Consider the following 20,843-nt stretch of genomic DNA (forward strand, 5'->3'; position numbering starts at 1 on the left):
GTCGTTTGAGACTTGCTGTGTAACCCCAGGCTGGCCTTGAACACACTATCTTCCTGCCTCTGCCTCCCAAGTGCTACCATGCGCAACTGAATGGAGAGTACTTAAAGGGAAAACAAAGGTTATGTACATTTTGAAAGATGAACAGCAATATCCTTGGCTAGAATAATCAGTAAGGATGGCCAGTCTAAGGTGGAACAGGGCATTGCAGAAATTCTTTAGGTAAGGTTGTGGTGGCCTCTGTGCAAAGTTGTGGTTTTTAGATGCACCATGTAGTAGCTGTTATCAGATTCAAGTGTGCATCAGAGCCCTCCCTTTTTGGCTCCCTACTTCTGCTTTGGTTTGGATTTGGCATAAGTGACTCTATTTTGATTCTGACAATATTTACCTAACAGACACAATAAAGCTAAGCTTTCCTCTTTGCTTGCTCGCCCATCCATTCCTCACGGGCATTGCAGCCTACCTCTTTGGGATTCCGGCATGTACTGAAGACTAGCTGAGACATCCAGCCTTGTGCACTGAGCAACTTTCCGTCCACAGTTGCCACTGTTGGATTAGCTAGGCTGGGGGAACTGAACTCAGTTTTTCAGGATGAGTAGCAAGTATTTTTTACCCACTGTCTTCGTCAGTGTTCTACTTCTGTGAAGAGACACCATGACCATGGCAACTCTCACAAAGCAGAACATTTAACTGGGGCTGGCTTACAGTTCAGAGGTTTTGTCCATTATCATCACGGCAGGAAGCATGGTGGCATGCAGGCAGACACAGTGCTGGAGAAGAAGCCAAGAGTTCTACATCTGGATTGGCAGGTAGTAGGAAGCGAGGGTGAAACCCTGGACCTGGCTTGAGTCTGAAACTCCAACCTCCAACAAGGCCACACCTACTCTAACAAGACCATACCTCCAAATAGTGCCACTCCCTGTGAGCCTATAAAACTATTTTCATTCAAACCACTCTAGAAAACTCTTTGCTTTCTAGTATGACAAGAACTCTCAGGTAAGTCCTTCCTTCCTTCCTTCCTTCCTTCCCTTCCTTCCTCCCTCCCTCCTTCCCTCCCTCCCTCCTTCCCTCCCTTCCTCCCTTCGTGTGTGAGGGCAGTGCCTGTATGTATAGGCTTCTGTACATATGTTGCCTACAGAGGTCATAAGAGGCTCCCCTGGAACTGGAGTTGCAGATGGTTGTGAGCTGCCATGTGGGTGTTGGGAACCAGATTCCAGGTCCTTTGCAAGATCGGTCACTGCCCCAGCTCCGGGTTGGTCCATCGCTGCATTTCCTGCTCCAGACTTGGAGTTACCTTTTTTCCCCCCATGAAAGATCAATGATTTTAAAGTTTTTCTCTTTCTTTCTTTTTTTTTTTTTGTTTGGCATTTTAAAAATGAAGGCTCTGGGCCAGATGTGATGGTTCACATCTGTAATCCCAGAAATCTGGCTGCTGAGAAACGAACATTTGGAGGTGGAGGCCAGCCTGGACTACATAGAAAGACCCTGTCTCAACACACCAAAAACAAACAACCCCCTCCAATAAATTAACAAAGTGGGGGAAAAATCTCCCTTATCTCCAGCCACCCCAGTTTCTGTAGGATGAAGGGCATTGCTTGCGGTGGGGTGTCCGGCAGCTGTTCTGTGTCCTACCCTATCCGGAACTGTTTGGCGTTTGCCAAGCAAGCTGCTCTCCCCTGACTTGGGACTTTGTACACACTGGTTTCTCCTGGAATGACTTTCTGGTTCCTCTGACTCTGCAAACCTTGTCTCTTTGATAGAACTAATGACAGGCCTGTCATCTTAGGGAGCTTGGCAATTTGTTGCAGGAGTCAAAACATATTGTTAAGGATTTATTAGTTAGCTTCCCTCCCTGAGGGCTGCACACATATCTGACACATGCATGCCTAGGGGCTGCTTCCCAAGCTTGTCAACCTTGCTCTCATCTCCCGCTCTGGTCCCTGACGAAAGGTACCACAAAGCTCTCTAGTTAATAACGCAATAATAATTATTAAGCATCTACTATGCCAAACGTGCCTCATCCGCCACCACCTTATTACAGCCTCTCAAGGAGGCATTGTCTTCATGATACAGATGAGCAAAAGGAAGCTAATGGAGTGGCTACAGTTTCCACAGCTAGGGATTGGGCGCTGGCTGAATTTCCCTAGAGCCTGAGATTTGCTGGCTAAGACCCACCGCTGTCCAGAGCTGCGCCCAAGCGCACCTCGTGGCCTGCATTCACCATTGTTTTCCTAGCGCCTGGCACAGGCGGGACAGCAGCCCCGGGTGGGAGCCTGAGGCGCGAGTTGCCTTCCACGTTGCCTGCTCAGCTCTTGGCCCACGGTGTTCCACCTGAGCCTGAGCAGTGGAGAAGCCCACGCGCACCCACGCGCACCCACGCGCGCCCGGGTCCGCCCAGCTCACGTGAGGGCCCCACCTGCCCCGCCCACTCCTCCACCGACCCCGCCCTGCCCCGCCCCACCCCGCCCTCCAAAGGCCCCGCCCATTCCCCTTTCCGCCCCGCCCCCACTCCGTTCTCGGCCGCGCTCGGGTCCACAGCTCTATGGGGAAAGCGGCCGCTCCGAGCCGAGGCGGCGGCTGCGCTGGCCGCTCCCGCGGGCTCTCGTCGCTGTTCACGGTTGTCCCCTGCTTGTCCTGCCACACGGCGGCGCCGGGCATGAACTCGTCTACATCCGGCTCAGGGCCGGAGCCCAAGCCTCAGCTCCAGCCTGTGCAGGCACCAGAGCGGGAGTTGCTGTCCGAACAGGTGTGCAAGCCAGTTTTTGAGCCGGTGCCGAGATCCGAACCTGGGCCCCAGACCACGTCTGTGCCAGGGCCCTTAGGGGCTGGGCAGGAATCGGAGCCACAGGGCTTGTGGCCAGAGTCAGAGGCGGGCCCAAGAGTAGGGGCCTTCCCCAAAACCCCATCGGAGCAGCTGCCTCTGGGATCAACAATGGGGGTCGTGCCCCTAGCCAAACCCGAGTCCAGGTCGGTGTCAAAGCCCCAGGCCCTTCAGCGACCAGGACAGGCGAAGACGTCTGTTGGGAGCCCAGTTTCAGGGACTAGTGCCCCAATGGTCTCACCTCCTCTGGACAGCTACAAGGGCTGGCTCCTCAAGTGGACTAACTACCTGAAGGGCTACCAGCGCCGCTGGTTCGTGCTGGGCAATGGCCTGCTGTCCTACTACAGGTACGGAAGTGTCAGGGTGGGCCATCTGAGGTTGGAGGGTGGTGATGGCGGGCCTCGACTGAGACATTCGGAAGTATGAACTCCTGTAGAAGTGGTGCCTGTGACCTGGAGACATGGCCTCTGGCAAGCTTGGCTTAGAGGGTGAATGGCATGGCGGAGTGAACTAGGTCCTCAGTTCCCCTGCTGTTTTTGGTAGTTGTGGAGCCTGGGCGGACAGCCATAGCCAACCCTATAAAGTCCTTAGTGTTAGGAATGGAAGGAGACAGTTACTGAACTCCACACTTAGGATCCACTCTCGGGAAGGGCGCTGTTGGCTTCCTACCTTTGCTGACACCTGCTGGTTGCCAGGCCTTGGACTGGGACTAGCCGACCCGCAAATATGTTAGACACAGTGTGTGCCCTTTGGGAACCCAAGCTGACGTTCTGTGCAGAACAGACCATTTTACTGTTACCTTCCTTGTTCCAGAAGCAGCCTGGGTTTCAGAATTGCAGTCCAGCAGAGACATAGCTAACACTCCCTCCCACTAATTCTGGTTCGAAGTTCCTCACGGCCTCCTTCCCTTTCGTGTATTTCCTAGGTGTTTAAGCTTTGAGATCTCAGGTCATTATAGGCCAGTGGGGTTGCTGCGGCAGTGTCCAGGCCTCTCACGGAGTCCCTCCTGCAGCAGGCCAGAGGAAAGGATGGCTTTTCTAAAAGCTCCTGGGTAAGGGTGGTGATGCTGGTCCCGGGTCGCACACACTCCGAGGAACTCTGCTTCACTCTTGTGGACAGAGTCCTGCTTTGTTTGTTGGAGCTTGAGTTCCCAAGTCACTTGGCTCTGCCAGTCCTTCAGGTCCTTGTCATCAGGGTTTAGACTGTTCTTCCCAGCCCTTCGGAGACAAAGTACCTAGTTTAGAGACTAGCTAAGGGTGCCATGGCTGAGACTTTTTGTGCTCCACTGGTTAAATGTGGTCCTTGCACCAATGTGGGAGTCATTGGCCATGCTTGCTTCCCTACGGAGGGAAAGCCAAGATGAGCCTGGGTGTGTCCTACCCACATCGTGTCTTGGTGTCCTTTGACCCCCTCTGCTGTGACCCAGAACACACTGTCCTTAGAGTTAGCATGCCAACCTAGGAGAGCCTTTCCAGACACTGTTTTTCATCTATCTTAACTACACTTCAGCGATGCCGCTATTTTACCCAGATATGTGGCAGCAAGGACCTTCCGTGAAGTGCTGAATTACTTTTCGTTTGGAGGCAGGGGGCAGAATGTCAGGCATGGGCCACACACTTTGTTTTATGACACATTCATTTATTTCATTCCTCTAGCCGTGGCGTGAGGGATATTTTAATATCATCTTATTGCACAAGTGGGTATTCTCAGGCCTGAGAGGAGGACTTAGCTTTGCCATCTGGTCACCTGCCCAGAGATTCTTGGACTCAGCGCTCTTCAGTGACCTCACCCCTCGAGAACCACCTCATCTGGAAGCTTGCATACTAAGAAATGATAGTTTTTAGGAAACTGTCCTGAGACATAAAGTTGAACACACAGGACTCAAGTGCCTGTTCCACGCCTGTACCAGTACAGCCACCCTGGATCCCAGCCTCCACTGTTGTCTGTGTCGGGCAGATGTGCTGTAGAGGTCAGGGTAGGACGTATGACCTCGCCTTATCCCGCTTTGTTTGGTTTGCAGTAGAAGAGCAAAGGCTTCCCATTCTCACGCCTTCCCATGACTTTGTGGAGACAGTTGGCATTCGAAGGTAATCTTAGGATGTGGATTCTCTGGGCTACTAAAAAAAAATCTCATTGCTTGCTGACAAGATTGTAGAGATGAACTCTGGTTTGGAGGAAGAAGGAAGAAGGAAAAATTTTCTCTCTGTGTGTGTGTTTAAAGCCAACTTCTGTCGTTTCATAGGGATGGGTCTAGAGTCCAGGTGGGCATGGTTGTTGCTTGGCTCAGCTAGGCGGAATGAATGGTCCTGACATTTAGCCATCGTGTGTTCTCAGTTTAATGTAAAGTCTGCTGGGAAGGGGAAACTGAGGCTGAAGGCATGAGTGTTAGTAGTTTTCCCAATGGCACCCTGCTCACGGGTGTCGAGATGGAGACTGCCCCTTGGAGAAGCTGTGTCCGCTGCTCCTCTGCGCTGCCTTCTGGGACTTCTCAGGTTCCTCTACTGCCTCTTGGCGTTTCTTGTGCGGGAAGTCACTTTATTGTCCCTCCTGGTCTGCTCTCTTTTTGTGAGACGGTCTCCCTGGGTAGACTAGACAGGCCTTAAACTCATAACCTTTGTGTCTCAGCCTCCCCAGCACTGGGATGACAAGTCTGTACCACTATGCCTGGCTTCCTGTCCCCTCTTCTGATACAAACCCCATTCTCTAGTCCAAACCTGATCATCCTGCCACGTGGGCCCAAGGCCTAACTTGCTTCCAGGCCTGCAGCTCATGATCCCGACAGTAACAGAGCACCTCTGTGAGTGCTCCCTCTGTAACCATTGCATACTCCCTCTGTGGCCATAAAGTGCTCCCTTTGTAACCAATGTGTGCTCTCTGTGGCCATTACGTGCTCCCTCTGGCCACCGAGTGCTCCCTCTGTGACCATCGAGTGCTCCCTCTGTGGCCATCGAGTGCCCCCTCTGTGGCCATCGAGTGCTCCCTCTGTGACCATCGAGTGCTCCCTCTGTGGCCATCGAGTGCCCCCTCTGTGGCCATCGAGTGCCCCCTCTGTGGCCATCGAGTGCCCCCTCTGTGGCCATCGAGTGCCCCCTCTCTGACCATCGAGTGCCCCCTCTGTGGCCATCGAGTGCTCCCTCTGTGGCCATCGAGTGTTCCCTCTGTGGCCATCGAGTGCCCCCTCTGTGGCCATCGAGTGCTCCCTCTGTGGCCATCGAGTGCTCTCTCTGTGGCCATCGAGTGCTCCCTCTGTGGCCATCGAGTGCTCCCTCTGTGGCCATCGAGTGCTCCCTCTGTGGCCATCGAGTGCTCCCTCTGTGGCCATCGAGTGTTCCCTCTGTGGCCATCGAGTGCTCCCTCTGTGGCCATCGAGTGCCCCCTCTGTGGCCACCGAGTGCCCCCTCTGTCGCCAGGGTTGTGCTCCCTCTGTCGCCAGGGTTGTGCCCCCTCTGTCGCCAGGGTTGTGCCCCCTCTGTCGCCAGGGTTGTGCTCCCTCTGTCGCCAGGGTTGTGCTACCTCTGTCTCCAGGGTTGTGCTCCCTTTGTCGCCAGGGTTGTGCCCCCTCTGTCGCCAGGGTTGTGCTGTCTCCTTAGCCTCAGTCGCACTGCTTCCTTCTTATTTGCATTTAACAGCCACCGTCTTAGTAGTTCTCCACGGGACAAGATCATAGTGCTTGTGAGCCAAAACAGCAGGCAAAGAGGAGCCCTCTTACCCACAGCCTCTCTTCTGCCGGGGTGCTGTGGCTGACAAGAAAGCAAAGCCATTCCTCTTGCGTGCATCTCTTTTGGAAAGGCCATTCTCTTTTTTTAAAAAATGTCTAACTGGCTGGGTATGGTGGGCCATGCCCTAGTCCTAGCCCCTGGAGGGAGAGTGGCAGATCTTTGTGAGTGCAAGGCCAGCCTTGTCAGTGCAGGAAATTACAGGCCCATCAGGGCTACATAATGAGACGGCCTCAGAAAAAATAAACCTAATAAAAAATTAAAGCTCTTAGCTAAGTAAAGCCAAGTGGTCGGAGAAAATATGGGATCTTCTTTTTCATTCTTTTGAATAACAAATATCTTTTATTAAAACACAGATTTACAGAAGTTTCCAGAGAAGCCATACAAGATGGCCATAATGAACGTTTATTTGAAGTCAGGGGATGTACCCTTGGTATCACAGATCACATTAGTAGTGACGGCTGTGACATTTAACATTCTCATTCTGGTTCAGATGGTCGAGCTTGCCCATCTATAGTGTCTAAAGAAAGTTGTAATTGGTTAAATACTGTATTCTAAGGAACTGGTTAGCTGCTGTTCATTTATTTATTGGGTGAGGGGGAATACGTGCCTGCCCTGACACCCATGTGGAGGTCAGAGGGTGACCGTAGGGAGACAGTTCTCTCCTTCCATCGTGTGGGCTCGGAGTATTGACCTCAGTCACCAGCCTTGGTAGCAGGTACCTTCATCTACTGAGCCATCTCATTGGTCCTGTTTTAGCTGCTTTAAAATTGCATATTTATATTAATTTTATGTATATATGTCTATTGGCCACATGCTTGCCGTACCCTTGGAGGTTAGAAGAGGGCATCGGATCCCCTGGAACTGGAGTAAGGGATGGTTTTGAACTACCATGTGGGTGCTGGGAATTGAACCTGGGTCCTCTGCAAGAGCAGCCGGCATGGCCACTGCTCTTAACACTGCAATTAAATTCTCATATAAAAGGGAGGGGGAGCATCAGATGAAATTAAAATAAAGCCAGTTTCCCTCTAAAAATGTAAAACAGAAACACCCGTACTCCTGAGTTGACCCTGACAACTACCTTTATTTCTTGTGCTCTATACCCAAATCATGATACAGAACCAAACCCAATCAGAGGCCTTTGCTTTTAAACGTTTCTCCAGACGACGAGCTAGGCTTCGCTCATGCTTTCTAGCAGTGAATCAGGACAAGACAGATTTGCTAATGTGCATTTCATCACCAAGGGACTGAGGATGCCTCGTCTTTTATTTTGAACTGTTTCTAAGACAGTACTCATTAAATGCAAACAAAGAAGGCAGTCTCGGGGAAACAGAAGTGACGTGCTTGGTCAGATTGACTGGCACATTACTCAGCGTGTGGAATCTGGTCCATGCTGCTGCTTCTACAGTTTGGGCTCTGTCAGTCTTCTGCAGCTCTGCTCCATCACCTGGATCAGGAGTGCTTCACAGAGGAAGCAGTAGCAGAATTGTGTGGATATTCAGGGAGAGGGATTGCTTACCTTTCAAAACATCTAAATGTATTCTTCCCAATTTAACTAAATTAGTATGCTCATTTATGGCCACATAATATACTTCAGGTGCCTCCATTGCATATTCTGGAAGGAAGAGTTCAGCTTCAAAAGTCTTTGACCCATAGAAGGAATCCTGGAGACCAGCAATGACCACATGAAATAAGGGGCTCTGCTCTCACCAGCTTGGCTTTAATGCCGGGGCCTGGTTCTGCCAGCAAATGTTGGCTTTCCCCATGGGCCTGTGAGGCGGCCTGGCCATCCGGTCTGTTTTGTGCCCACAGTGCCTCGGCCAACAGATGGGTGCGGTGACATTCACGCTCCCAGGAGTCAAAGGATGCTGCTTATAAACACTGTCACACGTAAGCAGCATTTCTGGGAGGTGTGGGCCGCAGTACACAGTTCTCTCTAACCGTGTGGTAAGACACAGTAAGGTGAAGGATGTGCGAGTCTCCACTGCCTGCCCCCTGATTGTGTGTCTGTTCGGATACCACCCAGGAACACAGCTTCACATTGCGTTTCTGCTCTCAGCTCCCATTTTAAGCATTTTATTCCTAGCTCTTGTCTCACAGAGAACATTTAATTACACAAAACTAGGAAAGCATTCATAATGACACAGAATTCCCAAAGGAATTATCTCAACAGTTGTCACAGAGAGACAAAATTCCCAACACGACCTTTCTCACATTAAGAAGGCGAGGCGGAAGTCTGTGTTGTGTGCCAGTTGCTTGTTTGGTCCCATAGATGACATTTATTTCTCAGGGGATGATTTCAGACAGAAGTATCTTAAATATGTTTTTATTGTCCATTCTGATCTATGTGCAGTAATGGCTAAGCCAGTTAATAGGGAAGACGAAAGACAGCAGTCAAATGAGAGCAAAACTTAAAATCCCCCACTGAAGACCATCGCATACTTGAGCTGAGCGCATATCAGAGTGGGGGCCAGGTAACAAACACGGCTTGCTGAGCATCTTGGCCCCAGATGGATTATTTATCTCTCCCGTGAGCTCAGCTTTCCGGAGCCAACTCTTGTGGAGGTTGGGCCCCTAGAAAAGAGTGTTGTTTTTGATGTCACTTCGTTCATACGTAATTGGTGAAAGGTGGGGAAGCGGAAGCCCATGCGTAGCAGAATGCCCCCAAAACGTGAAGCGGAGCCTGGATATCTGTGGGTTAAGGTGCTGGGGCCCCTCAGGAAGTAGCCCGATCATATTAGATTTGACTTGGATTTGAAAAACTCAGCATCTCATATGTTAGGAGGCTGAAAGGGAGTAACACAGACGTGTGTGTGTGTGTGTGTGTGTGTGAGAGAGAGAGAGAGAGAGAGAGAGAGAGAGAGAGAGAGAGAGAATGACAATAGGGTTGTTGCAAAGAGTCACAAATGGACCGGGAGGGTTTTGGAGGTGTACTGTGCATGCCAACATTTTTAACATGCTCTGGTGACATGAACTGTAATTTCCCCCATGAAACCTCCTCTGAACTTTCCTGTTTCCATGAATAGCTGAAAGCCTGAGTCATATTGTTGCCTCCTCCCTCCTCATTCGATACCAGATGGAATTTCCAAGCCTATGTGTCTCTCCCATAGTCCCTCGTCTCCGCCCTGATGCCACATCGTGGCTTTAGTCTGCTTTCTGCTTAACGAGTGCCCCGACTTCCAGCCACCGTCCTGCTCTGTCCCTCCCTGCTATGGCGCAGGTTCCATCGACCCAGTGGCCCTGGAATGGCAGAAGGAAGCACATCCCTGCACTGAACTCCTCTGTAATGCCTGCAATGGCCTTTGGGAACATTGCATATTTGAGGAGACTCCCCAGAGAACGAGTCTTCCTTCGCTAAGAACTTACAGGGTGTGTCTGTGGACATCCTAAGGCAGCCGTGCTGTAAGGACACTATGGCAAGCTCAGCATCCTCTTCCTGGCATGGTGCTTTGCTGTGACGTTTGTATCTGTAGCACGGTTGGTCTCTGAGTGGCTGAGGGAATACATGAATGAGTGAGAGAGAATTACCAGTGAATTGTTGGGTTTTTAAAAAAGAAAGTGTGTTTCTAATTTGTTTTCTATGCAAAATCTTGTCTTCTGAAATAAGATTGGGCACATACTGTGGAGAATGCTGCTTAAGCCAGGAGTGCAGGAAAAGTGACAGGAAACGATATGTCACTAGGCTCCAATGTGCTGTACGGGGCGACTCTGGATTTGTAGCTTATCTTGTGTGGTTCATTCTTTTAGAGAGTATTTTATTTTGTTTGTTATTTGTGTGCATGCACACACACTGCACATGTGCACGCAGGTACCTATGGAGACAAGGAGAGGTGTCACATCACCTGGAGCTGAAGTTACAGACAATTGTGAGCCTGATGTGGATGCTGGGAACTGAACTCTGGTCCTATTCAAGAGTAGCAAGTGCTCTTAACCACTGAGCTCCTCTGCAGTCCCTGGCTCACTGGTATTTCTGTAGAATTGTAAGTATTGATATGTGTATGTAGTCTGTACACACAAGGGTGTGTGTATGTAGTCTGTATGCACAAGGGTGTGTGTATATAGTCTGTATGCACAAGGGTGTGTGTTTGTAGTCTGTATGCACAAGGGTGTGTGTATGTAGTCTGTGTGCACAAGGGTGTGTTCATGTTGTCTGTATACACAAGGGTGTGTGTGTATAGTCTGTATACACAAGGGTGTGTGTATGTAGTCTGTATACACAAGGGTGTGTGTAGTCTGTATACACAAGGGTGTGTGTAGTCTGTATACACAAGGGTGTATGTAGTCTGTATACACAAGGGTGTGTGTATGTAGTCTGTATGCACAAGGGTGTGTGTATGTAGTCTGTATACACAAGGGTGTATGTAGTCTGTATACACAAGGGTGTGTGTATGTAGTCTGTATGCACAAGGGTGTGTGTGTGTAGTCTGTATACACAAGGGTGTGTGTGTGTAGTCTGTACACACAAGGGTGTGTGTGTGTGTAGTCTGTATGCACAAGGGTGACTTGTCACTTTGTGATGTTGGCCATGGATAAAGGAATGAAAAGCAAAACTAAGTTTTTTATGGGATGTTTTTCATATAAGAGCTTATAGCTCTTTAAACTAGCCGTGTGGGCTTGTTTGCCTTCCATGTATTACATATGAGAAACCCTATGTGAATAGACCATGGGCAGAGATGCGGCCACTCCCCTCCATTGCTCCTGGATAACCCAGCCTTCCTTTTCATCTGTGAGGTCTTCTCCAGGAAGGGGACATGACTTTGTCTTTCTCTGTGCAGCTCAGGAGAAGCACCAGGACCCAACCCCACAGATGTCTTCCTGACTCCCATGCTCACTGGGCTCTTGGGCTAACCCCAGGTTTGATGAGTCATTAGGAGGAGTCAGTAAGATGCAGCGTACCATTAGCCTTATAATAAAACTGCACCATGAGGATGCATATCAGGAGAAAAGGGGGAAGACACATGGGGTGAAGTCCAGGGAAAGCACAGCTGTGGTGCAGGCTTCTAGGGACATGGTGGAGTCACACAAGACACATGAAATTCTCCGGTAATACTCGCCAACAACATGTATGAAATGTTGCCACCACAAGAGGCTCATTCCCTAGCCCACGGTTTTGCTGTGGACTGATCGTATGGAAGCCCCCTGTCCAGCAGGTGCCTAAATTCCAGATTCCTGGAAGGAGAGCAGATCTCCAATAATTGTGCACAGTGTGAGCATCATTGTCAACACACATCACATTGTGTAGACAGCCTGAGCATCCTTGTCAACACACACCACATTGTGTAGACAGCCTGAGCATCATTGTCAACACACACTACATTGTGTAGACAGCCTGAGCATCATTGTCAACACACACCACATTGTGTAGACAGCCTGAGCATCATTGTCAACACACACCACATTGTGTAGACAGTGTGAGCATCATTGTCAACACACACCACATTGTGTAGACAGCCTGAGCATCATTGTCAACACACACCACATTGTGTAGACAGTGTGAGCATCATTGTCAACACACACTACATTGTGTAGACAGCCTGAGCATCATTGTCAACACACACTACATTGTGTAGACAGCCTGAGCATCCTTGTCAACACACACCACATTGTGTAGACAGTGTGAGCATCATTGTCAACACACACCACATTGTGTAGACAGCCTGAGCATCATTGTCAACACACACCACATTGTGTAGACAGTGTGAGCATCATTGTCAACACACACTACATTGTGTAGACAGCCTGAGCATCATTGTCAACACACACTACATTGTGTAGACAGCCTGAGCATCCTTGTCAACACACACCACATTGTGTAGACAGTGTGAGCATCATTGTCAACACACACTACATTGTGTAGACAGCCTGAGCATCCTTGTCAACACACACTACATTGTGTAGACAGCCTGAGCATCCTTGTCAACACACACCACATTGTGTAGACAGTGTGAGCATCATTGTCAACACACACCACATTGTGTGGACAGACTGAGCATCCTTGTCAACACACACCACATTGTGTAGACAGCCTGAGCATCCTTGTCAACACACACCACATTGTGTAGACAGCCTGAGCATCATTGTCAACACACACCACATTGTGTAGACAGCCTGAGCATCATTGTCAACACACACCACATTGTGTAGACAGTGTGAGCATCCTTGTCAACACACACCACATTGTGTAGACAGCCTGAGCATCATTGTCAACACACACCACATTGTGTAGACAGCCTGAGCATCATTGTCAACACACACCACATTGTGTAGACAGCCTGAGCATCATTGTCAACACACACCACATTGTGTAGACAGCCTGAGCATCCTTGTCAACACACACCACATTGTGTAGACAGCCTGAGCATCATTGTCAACACACACCACATTGTGTAGACAGCGTGAGCATCATTGTCAACACACACCACATTGTGTAGACAGCGTGAGCATCCTTGTCAACACACACCACATTGTGTAGACAGCCTGAGCATCATTGTCAACACACACCACATTGTGTAGACAGCGTGAGCATCATTGTCAACACACACCACATTGTGTAGACAGTGTGAGCATCCTTGTCAACACACACCACATTGTGTAGACAGCCTGAGCATCATTGTCAACACACACCACATTGTGTAGACAGTGTGAGCATCCTTGTCAACACACACCACATTGTGTAGACAGCGTGAGCATCCTTGTCAACACACACCACATTGTGTAGACAGTGTGAGCATCATTTTCAACACACACCACATTGTGTAGACAGTGTGAGCATCATTTTCAACACACACCACATTGTATAGACAGTGTGAGCATCCTTGTCAACACACACCACATTGTGTGGACAGCCTGAGCATCGTCAACTAAGGAACAGCAAGGAAGTACCAAAAATCCAAAGCTCCCAGACTCCAATCCAGGGCTTTTCTTAGAAGAAATGTCCTTGGAAGGATGAATGGCCTCAAGTTTGTCCTCCTCCTTGCAGGCCCCAGTGATGCCGGTCATGGAAGTACTAATAATCCTCACTCTGTTTCAGGGACAGTGAGTGCTTCCTCTTGGCTCTGAGTGATGGGATGTGCTCTTATTTCTGATCAGACCAAGCCATATTCCTGCTGTGTTCGTGACTCTTCTGTGGATGTGAACAAAAGATTATAGAAGGGAGAGTTCATTTTGGCTCATGGTTCCAGAAGGAGAGTCCATACTGTGTGTGTACATGGGGACCACACGGCAGCAGGAGTGGGGGTGCTGGCTCATCACATCTTTACCTACACACAGGAGTGGAAAGAGCAAACTGGAAGAGGGTTGAGGCTACAGACTTTCAAGTGATGTACTCTTTCAGCAAGGCTCATGTCCTAAAAATTTCATAGCTTCCCCCAAGCATTATCACCACCATTGCGTTCTCATCCCCAACACCAATCTTACAGATTTCGTACATGGTCTAGCCCCTCCCCCTATGAAAAAATCAGGGAAAGATAAGGAGGGAGGGAAAAATAGAGGGAGGGCAAGAGAAAGAGGGAGTAAAGAATGAGATCCCTAGAACAAGGAGAAAACCAGCAAGGAAACTGATGCCTGAGAAGACAGCCCTGCACGGAACTGGCAGCTTGGTGTGTCCTAAACCAGACAGCAGATGTCACCACATAGAGATGTGGCTTCAGGAGTCTCAGAGCCACACTGACTCCTTTTCTTTATATGCAGTGCCTCCCATGTCCCCATTAAAAAATAAAAACAAAACAAAACAGCTCTGTGAATTTGATCCCTTGGTAATGCCCTTTCCCTGGTTCCTCCTGGACCACAGCCCTGCACATTCCATACCGATTAGACTCCTACCATTTGACTTCTGCTGCCTGAAACCAAGGAAGGGGCAGATGGCCTTGCAGAGCTGGCACGGGACACTGCCACAGTGTGTTGTCCTTGGATGGAGCTGTGGGAGCTGCTCTGATGTGGGGTACGGCTTCCCTGAGTTCACCAGGTACATACAGCACCCACTGTCCTTGCCAGCGCCCCCCCCCCACCCCTCCTGGGGTCTGCCTGGTCTGACTGTCTCCTCCACAACCACATGCCTTTTATTGTTCTCAGAACATCGCAGGGCAATTGCCTAAACTGGAGGGTGCCCAGCCATCGAAGACAAGCTATTGACCTGACGATAATACTAGGATCATCTGGATGTCCTGGGTTGGATCTACCCAGTTCCTCAGCAGTGATCTGGAGGAACCATGCTCTGGGTGCCCTTCCATGTAGTGGCATTTGGCCATGCACACTGTTAGCTAGGTGTGGGCTTTCTCCTACCCACCAGAGCCAAGGCTGTGTAGGGTCCACTGGGATGCATTGTACTTAGTAGACTCTCGAATGTCAGAAAAGTGTTTTATAGAGAACACACTTCATGGGCTGGAAGATCACCTAACAATAGAGTGTGTGCTTAGCATGTCTGATGCCCTGGGTTTGGTTTCCAGCAAAATAAATAAATAAATAAATAAATAACAATCAGGCAAAGCAAAAAAAATGCTTTGTAATATTGTTCTCTTTTATGCTATAAGGACCCAACATGCAGGGGCTGAGGAGATAGGGAGGTGGCTCCGTCAGTAAAGTGCTTTTTTTTGTAAGCATGAGGACCTGAGTTTGAGTCCCCAGAATCCCACTTAAGAAAATCTGGTCATGGTGACACAGGCTTGTGATCCAGCACAAGGGAGGTAGAGACAGGCAAGTCCTCAGGCTCTCTAGCCAGATTGCCTAGGCTGTTTGATGAACTCCAAGTCAACCAAGATTAGATGACAGCACCTGAGGAATAGCACCTAAAGCTGACCTCTTGCCTTTACGTGTGTGCACATACAGGCATCTGCACATGTGTGCACCCATACAAACGTGGCCAGGAGGAAGGAGGAGAAGGAAAGAGAGAAAAGGACTCAACATTCATCCTGGACCATTGCAGTAGCCCAGAAGGGCCATTGATGTGACCCAGGAGGACCATTGCTGTGGCCCAGGGGTGGGGGTGAGGGAATAATTTCAGTAGCCCAGGGGGATCATTGCAGTTGCCCCGGGGTGTTATGGAGTTTCTGGGGGAGTAAGGTACATCATCTGGGAGAGGACAGACCCAGGATGAAGAAGGGTCCAGGATATGAGAGGGGTCCAGGAAGGAGTGGAGGGTTCCAAGAAGGAGTGGAAGGGTCCAGGATATGAGAGGGGTCCAGGAAGGAGTGGAGGGGTCCAGGAAGGAGTGGAGGGGTCCAGGAAGGAGTGAAGAGGTCCAGGATGGAGGGGGAAGGGTCCAGGATGGAGGGGAGGGGTCCAGGATGGAGGGGAAGGGGTCCTGGATGGAGGGGGCTGAGTCCTGGGTAGAGTGAAGGGATCCAGCAGGAATGGAAGAGAAGGGTCCAGGGTGTGTTTGCTTTATGGAAGGATACCTGAGCCCTCCTTCTCCCTCATCACTAAGGAAACCCTTCGACAGAGAGGAGGAGGAAGGGTCTTTTGCTCAAGGTTTGGTTGTCAGTGGCTCATAGGGCGAGAAGAACAGCTCACATCAGGACAGACAGGAAGTAGAGAAGAGGGCTCCCCAGGTGACCTTCCCCCCACTGCAGGTTTCAGTTCTCTCACACCCCAGCAAAGCCACGTTATGATGCATTGTGGGACTGCAGGCGAGGCTGCATGGTTACTTTCGGTATTAAGGTGGAGCCTGTGGAGTGGGATTCTGCTTTGAATTTTGTATTTTGTGACTTACAAGAACCTTTAAGAAGTGGAGGAGCAGAGACTCCAAATCTTCCCTCTTTCTCTACAGGTTGGGTAAAAACTGTCCTGCCCGAACTTGAGGCCTTTGGCTTTTTGGAGAAAACTTCAGTGCATTACACAAAACTCTGGATGAAACAGCCCCCTGTGCTTCCCTTCCTGTACTACATTAGATTTCAGTACGGACCATGTTTGAGCAGCCGTCATAATGGTGGCCATGGTGCTTACATACGCGTTACTCCCATTTGATGACAACCCAGAGAGAAAGGAGGTGTAATCTGTGGTAGAGATGGGAAAGCTGGCTCGGGTCCCGGTGCAGCAGCCCTGTAAGTGGGTGTCTGAGCTGAGCTCTGATCCAGGACTGTGTGGTGGCCCACCCCTGCTGGGAGCCTCCCCTTAGAGTTTCCATCTATGGCCAAGCCTGAGCCCCCCAGACCTCCCATGGTTTAGGTACTGCCCTGTTTGCCTTGGAGATCTGTGCACACAGCTGCAAGGTGGTCCAGGAGCCTTGGGCACCCTCCTTTCTCTGCTCCTGCATGTCCCCTTTATTCAGGAGCCTTCAACCCCAGCTTCACTGGTTCGTTCAGGGCTGGCCCTGTGTCACTGCAAATGGGAATGTGCTGGTTCCGGAGGCCTCACGGGAGACTTGCTCCTCTGTGTTCAGACACTCGCCAGGCACGGCAGTGGTCTGCAAGGGCAGGCTCATCTGTCCGCCGTCCGTCGTTGTCTAGAACAGCAAGCAGTTGGCGCGGGGGAGCATGCCTGGAATCTTAGCACTTGAAGGCAGAGGGAGGGGGACCATGAGTTTACCTCAAAAAACTCACCAGCAAGGTGCTTCCCTGGGCCCAGTCTTCAGCACTACAATGTAAGGCTAACTATCTCAATTCATTCTATTTTAATCTTACTTTTAAAAAGAAGAGGTCTTGCCATGTTATCAAAGCTGGCCTTGTATGCCAGGGTGCAAGCAATCCTCCTGCCTCAGACTCCAGAGAGACTATGACTGCAAGTATATGCTTGTGTTTTGGGCCTTATCTCGATTATTATTGTTTTAGATTATTTTATGTGCACATGTGCATGCAGTGCCTGTAGAGGCCACAAGAGTCGGTTCCCCTGGAACTGGAGTGACAGCTGGTTGTGAGCTACCAATGGCATTCTGGGAACCAAACCCAGGTCTTCTGGAAGAGCAGCAAGTGCTCTCTCCAGCCCCCTTTATCTCCCTTATATTGAAGCATGCAGAGCAGTGGTGTTGACTAACGTCACACTGCTGTGACTTGACCGCCAGAGCTTTCTTATCTATGCTCTTGGAGCAGCTTCTCCTCTTTCCCGTCCTCAGGCCTTGCAGGTTTCACAGACCCAACTACTTTGGCTGTTTTGTAAAAGTGGAATCATAAAGCATTTGTCTTTTTCTGGCTTATTTTACTCAGCACAGCTTTGAAGTTCATCCTCATAGCATAGGACAAGCTTGAGCTCTTTTTTTTTAAGGCTGAGTAATAAATACTCCATTGTAAGAACACGCCACACTTTGTTTATGCTTTGGTTGTGGACATGTGGTGTGTCGATAGTGTTTGTTTGTTTGGTCAACCTGATTGATTCAAGCTAGGGTCAATTGGGAAGAGGCAACTTCATTGAGAAAATGCTCCCATCAGATTGACCTGTAGGAGTCAGTGTGGTTCTTTTGGAAGGGCCCAGCCCACTGTGGTCATGGGTTAATAAGAAGTCTGACAAAGGGAGTTACGGTGAACAGGCTGGTAAGCAGTGTTCCTCCGTGGTTCCTGCTTCCGGGTCCCTGTGCTGACTTCTTTCGTGGTGGACTGCAAGCTGAAATAAGCCTTTTTCTGGCCAAGTTGCTCTAGTCATGGTCTTTACCGCGGCACTAGGACCCTAATGAGAACCCATGGGCTGCTTTCCTCTCTTGTGTACTGTGGAAGCCATGCGCTGGGCAGCTGTCACAATAGCCAAGACCAGTGTTCAAGCCCGTTAGTTAGTTCTTGTACATGCACCAGAAGCAGGATTTTTCTTTTCTTTCCTTCTTTGTTTCTTAGCTTCTTTCCTCCTCCTCCTCCTTCTCCTCTTCCTCCTCCTCTTCCTCCTTCTCCTCTTCCTCCTCCTCTTCTTCCTCCTCCTCCTCTTCTTCCTCCTCCTCGATCTCTCTCTGTTGATTTAATTTTAATTATTTGTCTTTATAGATCCCTGTGAGTGGGTATGTGCACATGTGTGCAGGTGCCTGTAGACCAGGATAGGGCGGTGGAGCCCCTGGAGCTGGAGTGGTGTGAGCTGCTTGATGCTGGTGCTGGGAACTGAACTCTGTGAGTGCTCATAACTGCTGAGTCACCTCTCCAGCCCCAGCTGTCTGTTTCAGATGCCACTTTGGGGTGATATTTACTGTGGTTTTAATTCACATTCTCTGGTGATTAGTGACACTGAGGACCTTTTTATACACTTGCTGATAATTTCTGTATGATTTTAGAGAAATATATATCTTATACCCTTTTTATTTGTGTGTGGTGCTTGAACTCTGGGCAGTGTTGTACCATGGATCTACCTCCTTAGCCTCTTACACACACACACACACACACACACACACACACACACACACACACGTTTTGAAGTTCAGGGATTGAGTCTTACTAAGTTGCCGGGCCTGACCTTGACTTAGGATGACGCTCTGTCTCAGCCTCCTGAGCAGCTGGGATTATAAGCCTGTGCCATCGGGCTCAACCTTTTTGTTCACTCTTCAGATCGGTTGTTTGTTATTGTTGACGTGTAGGATGGCAGCCTCTGCTGGATGTGTGGTCTGAAGATGTTTCCTTTCTGCTTTGGTGGAGATCTCCACAGTTGGTGTGCACTGTGGTCCATCTGGCTGCTCCCTTTGTGGCTTCTGTGTTACAACCTGGAAAAGCCAAGTGTCAAGCCAGCACTTTCCCCTGCATTTTCTTCTAAGAATTTTAAAGTTTTAGATCTTAAATTTAGTGGGTTTTTTTTTTTCGCCATTTGGAGTTTACAGAAATTTTGGAAGCCTTAGGACTGGAATGCAGGGCCTCAAGCTTATGCTGTCCCCCTGAACCACACTCTGCTAATGATTAGGTAACTCCAGACCCATCCCCCCACCATGGCGGTGTCCAGAGTCCCAGTACTGTTTGTTGACAATTCCTCTCTTTCGCTATATAGTTCCTGACACTCGCACATTGGAGGCCTATTGTGGGAGGAGGGCCTGCTTGTTTGTTCCTGGCTGCCCGGCTAGTTTAGACCCGAACAATCCCACAGAAACTATATTAATTAAAACACCACGCGGCCCATTAGCTTTAACTTCTTATTGGCTAACGCTTACATCTTAATTTAACCCATTTATAGTAATCTGTGCATCACCATGAGGTTGTGGCCTACCAGCAAAGTCTCAGCAAGTCTATCTCCGGTGACTGCTCCGTGGCGGTTCCTTGACTCTGCCCTTCTTTTTCCCAGCATTCAGTCCACCTTTCCCTTCCTACCTAAGTTCTGCCTTGCCATAGGTTCAAATCAGTTTCTTTATTCATTAATGATGATCACAGCACACAGAAGGGACTCCCACATCACCTCCCCTTTTCTGTTTAAGTAAAAAGGAAGGCTTTAAATTTAACATAGTAAAATTACATATAACAAAATAGGTATCAAACAAGAATTACAGTTACAATATTTTTATCTACTTTATCTTTTATCATAACTATAACTATAAATTCTTCAACTCTGTCAAAGACTCCAGAAGGATATAATATTACCTAAGTAAACAGGAAGTGCATTGTGAACAATTTCCAAAACACTAGAATTGACGGAGACATCTTGCTGCCTGGACAGTCACCCAAAGTTCTTCTGTATTGTTGGAACATCCATCCTCAGCCTACAGGCCCATAGTATCTAGCAGACTTTTCCATGAAGCAGGAAATTTCAAAGACAGTTTAGCCTATATTGGCAGTTTGTCAGTCACTTTCTTCTGTCTCCTGCAGAATGTCTAGCAGACTCTTTCATGAAGCAGGAACCCTGAAGGATGGTCTCACCTTTAGGCAAGTTCAGCAGTCATTTCTCTGTGGATCCTGCATGTCCAGTTTCAACCAACGCCATAAGGAGCCTCTTCAATGCCCATCTTCCTCTTGAAGTAGCTTGTGCTGCCAGGAGCAGATGTGTCTCATTGCCATGAAAAGTCCTAAGTTATAAAACGTTTCAAATGCCATATTCTGAAGGTCTCTGAAAGATTTGAAGAATATCTGTCTTACTGAAATATATCTCTATATATCTAGAAAACCTAACTAACATGACTACAAGCTTGACTATTATAGATAATTATCTATTAACCTATATTTCTTAATTATACATTACATTTTTAAATGAACTGCACAATCACAATACCTTAATCAAGAGCAGAAATATATATACACAGTATAACAAAATTGACCTTAAATTTGTATCAATAAACTAAAATCCATACCAAAGCAAATCTCTATAGCATATCCCCCTTTAAATGTAAATAAACACTTATAAACAATATTTGGGAATATGAGCGCAGTTCATATTGTTTATTGGGTGAAGTATTTTCTTTGTGGGGGTGTTTACAGCAACCTTTCAGGAGG

General features: G+C 48.8%; 1 protein-coding gene across 4 annotated transcripts in view; it reads left to right on the forward strand.

Moving 5' to 3' along the window:
* The first annotated feature begins 2,520 nt into the window (after positions 1 to 2,520).
* LOC121459293 (oxysterol-binding protein 2-like) overlaps positions 2,521 to 20,843 on the forward strand; it is a 166,107-nt gene continuing 147,784 nt past the window's right edge. For all 4 annotated transcript variants that reach the window (XM_041668848.1, XM_041668845.1, XM_041668846.1 and 1 more), the window contains exon 1: positions 2,521 to 3,165. In XM_041668848.1, coding sequence (XP_041524782.1) covers positions 2,540 to 3,165 — 626 coding nt within the window. In that variant the 5' untranslated portion in view covers positions 2,521 to 2,539. The remainder of the gene's footprint in view (positions 3,166 to 20,843) is intronic.

Source organism: Microtus oregoni, unplaced genomic scaffold, assembly GCF_018167655.1.
Source record: "Microtus oregoni isolate MIOR12 unplaced genomic scaffold, Mior012 000019F_ref0000042, whole genome shotgun sequence".
Taxonomy (NCBI): domain Eukaryota; kingdom Metazoa; phylum Chordata; class Mammalia; order Rodentia; family Cricetidae; genus Microtus; species Microtus oregoni.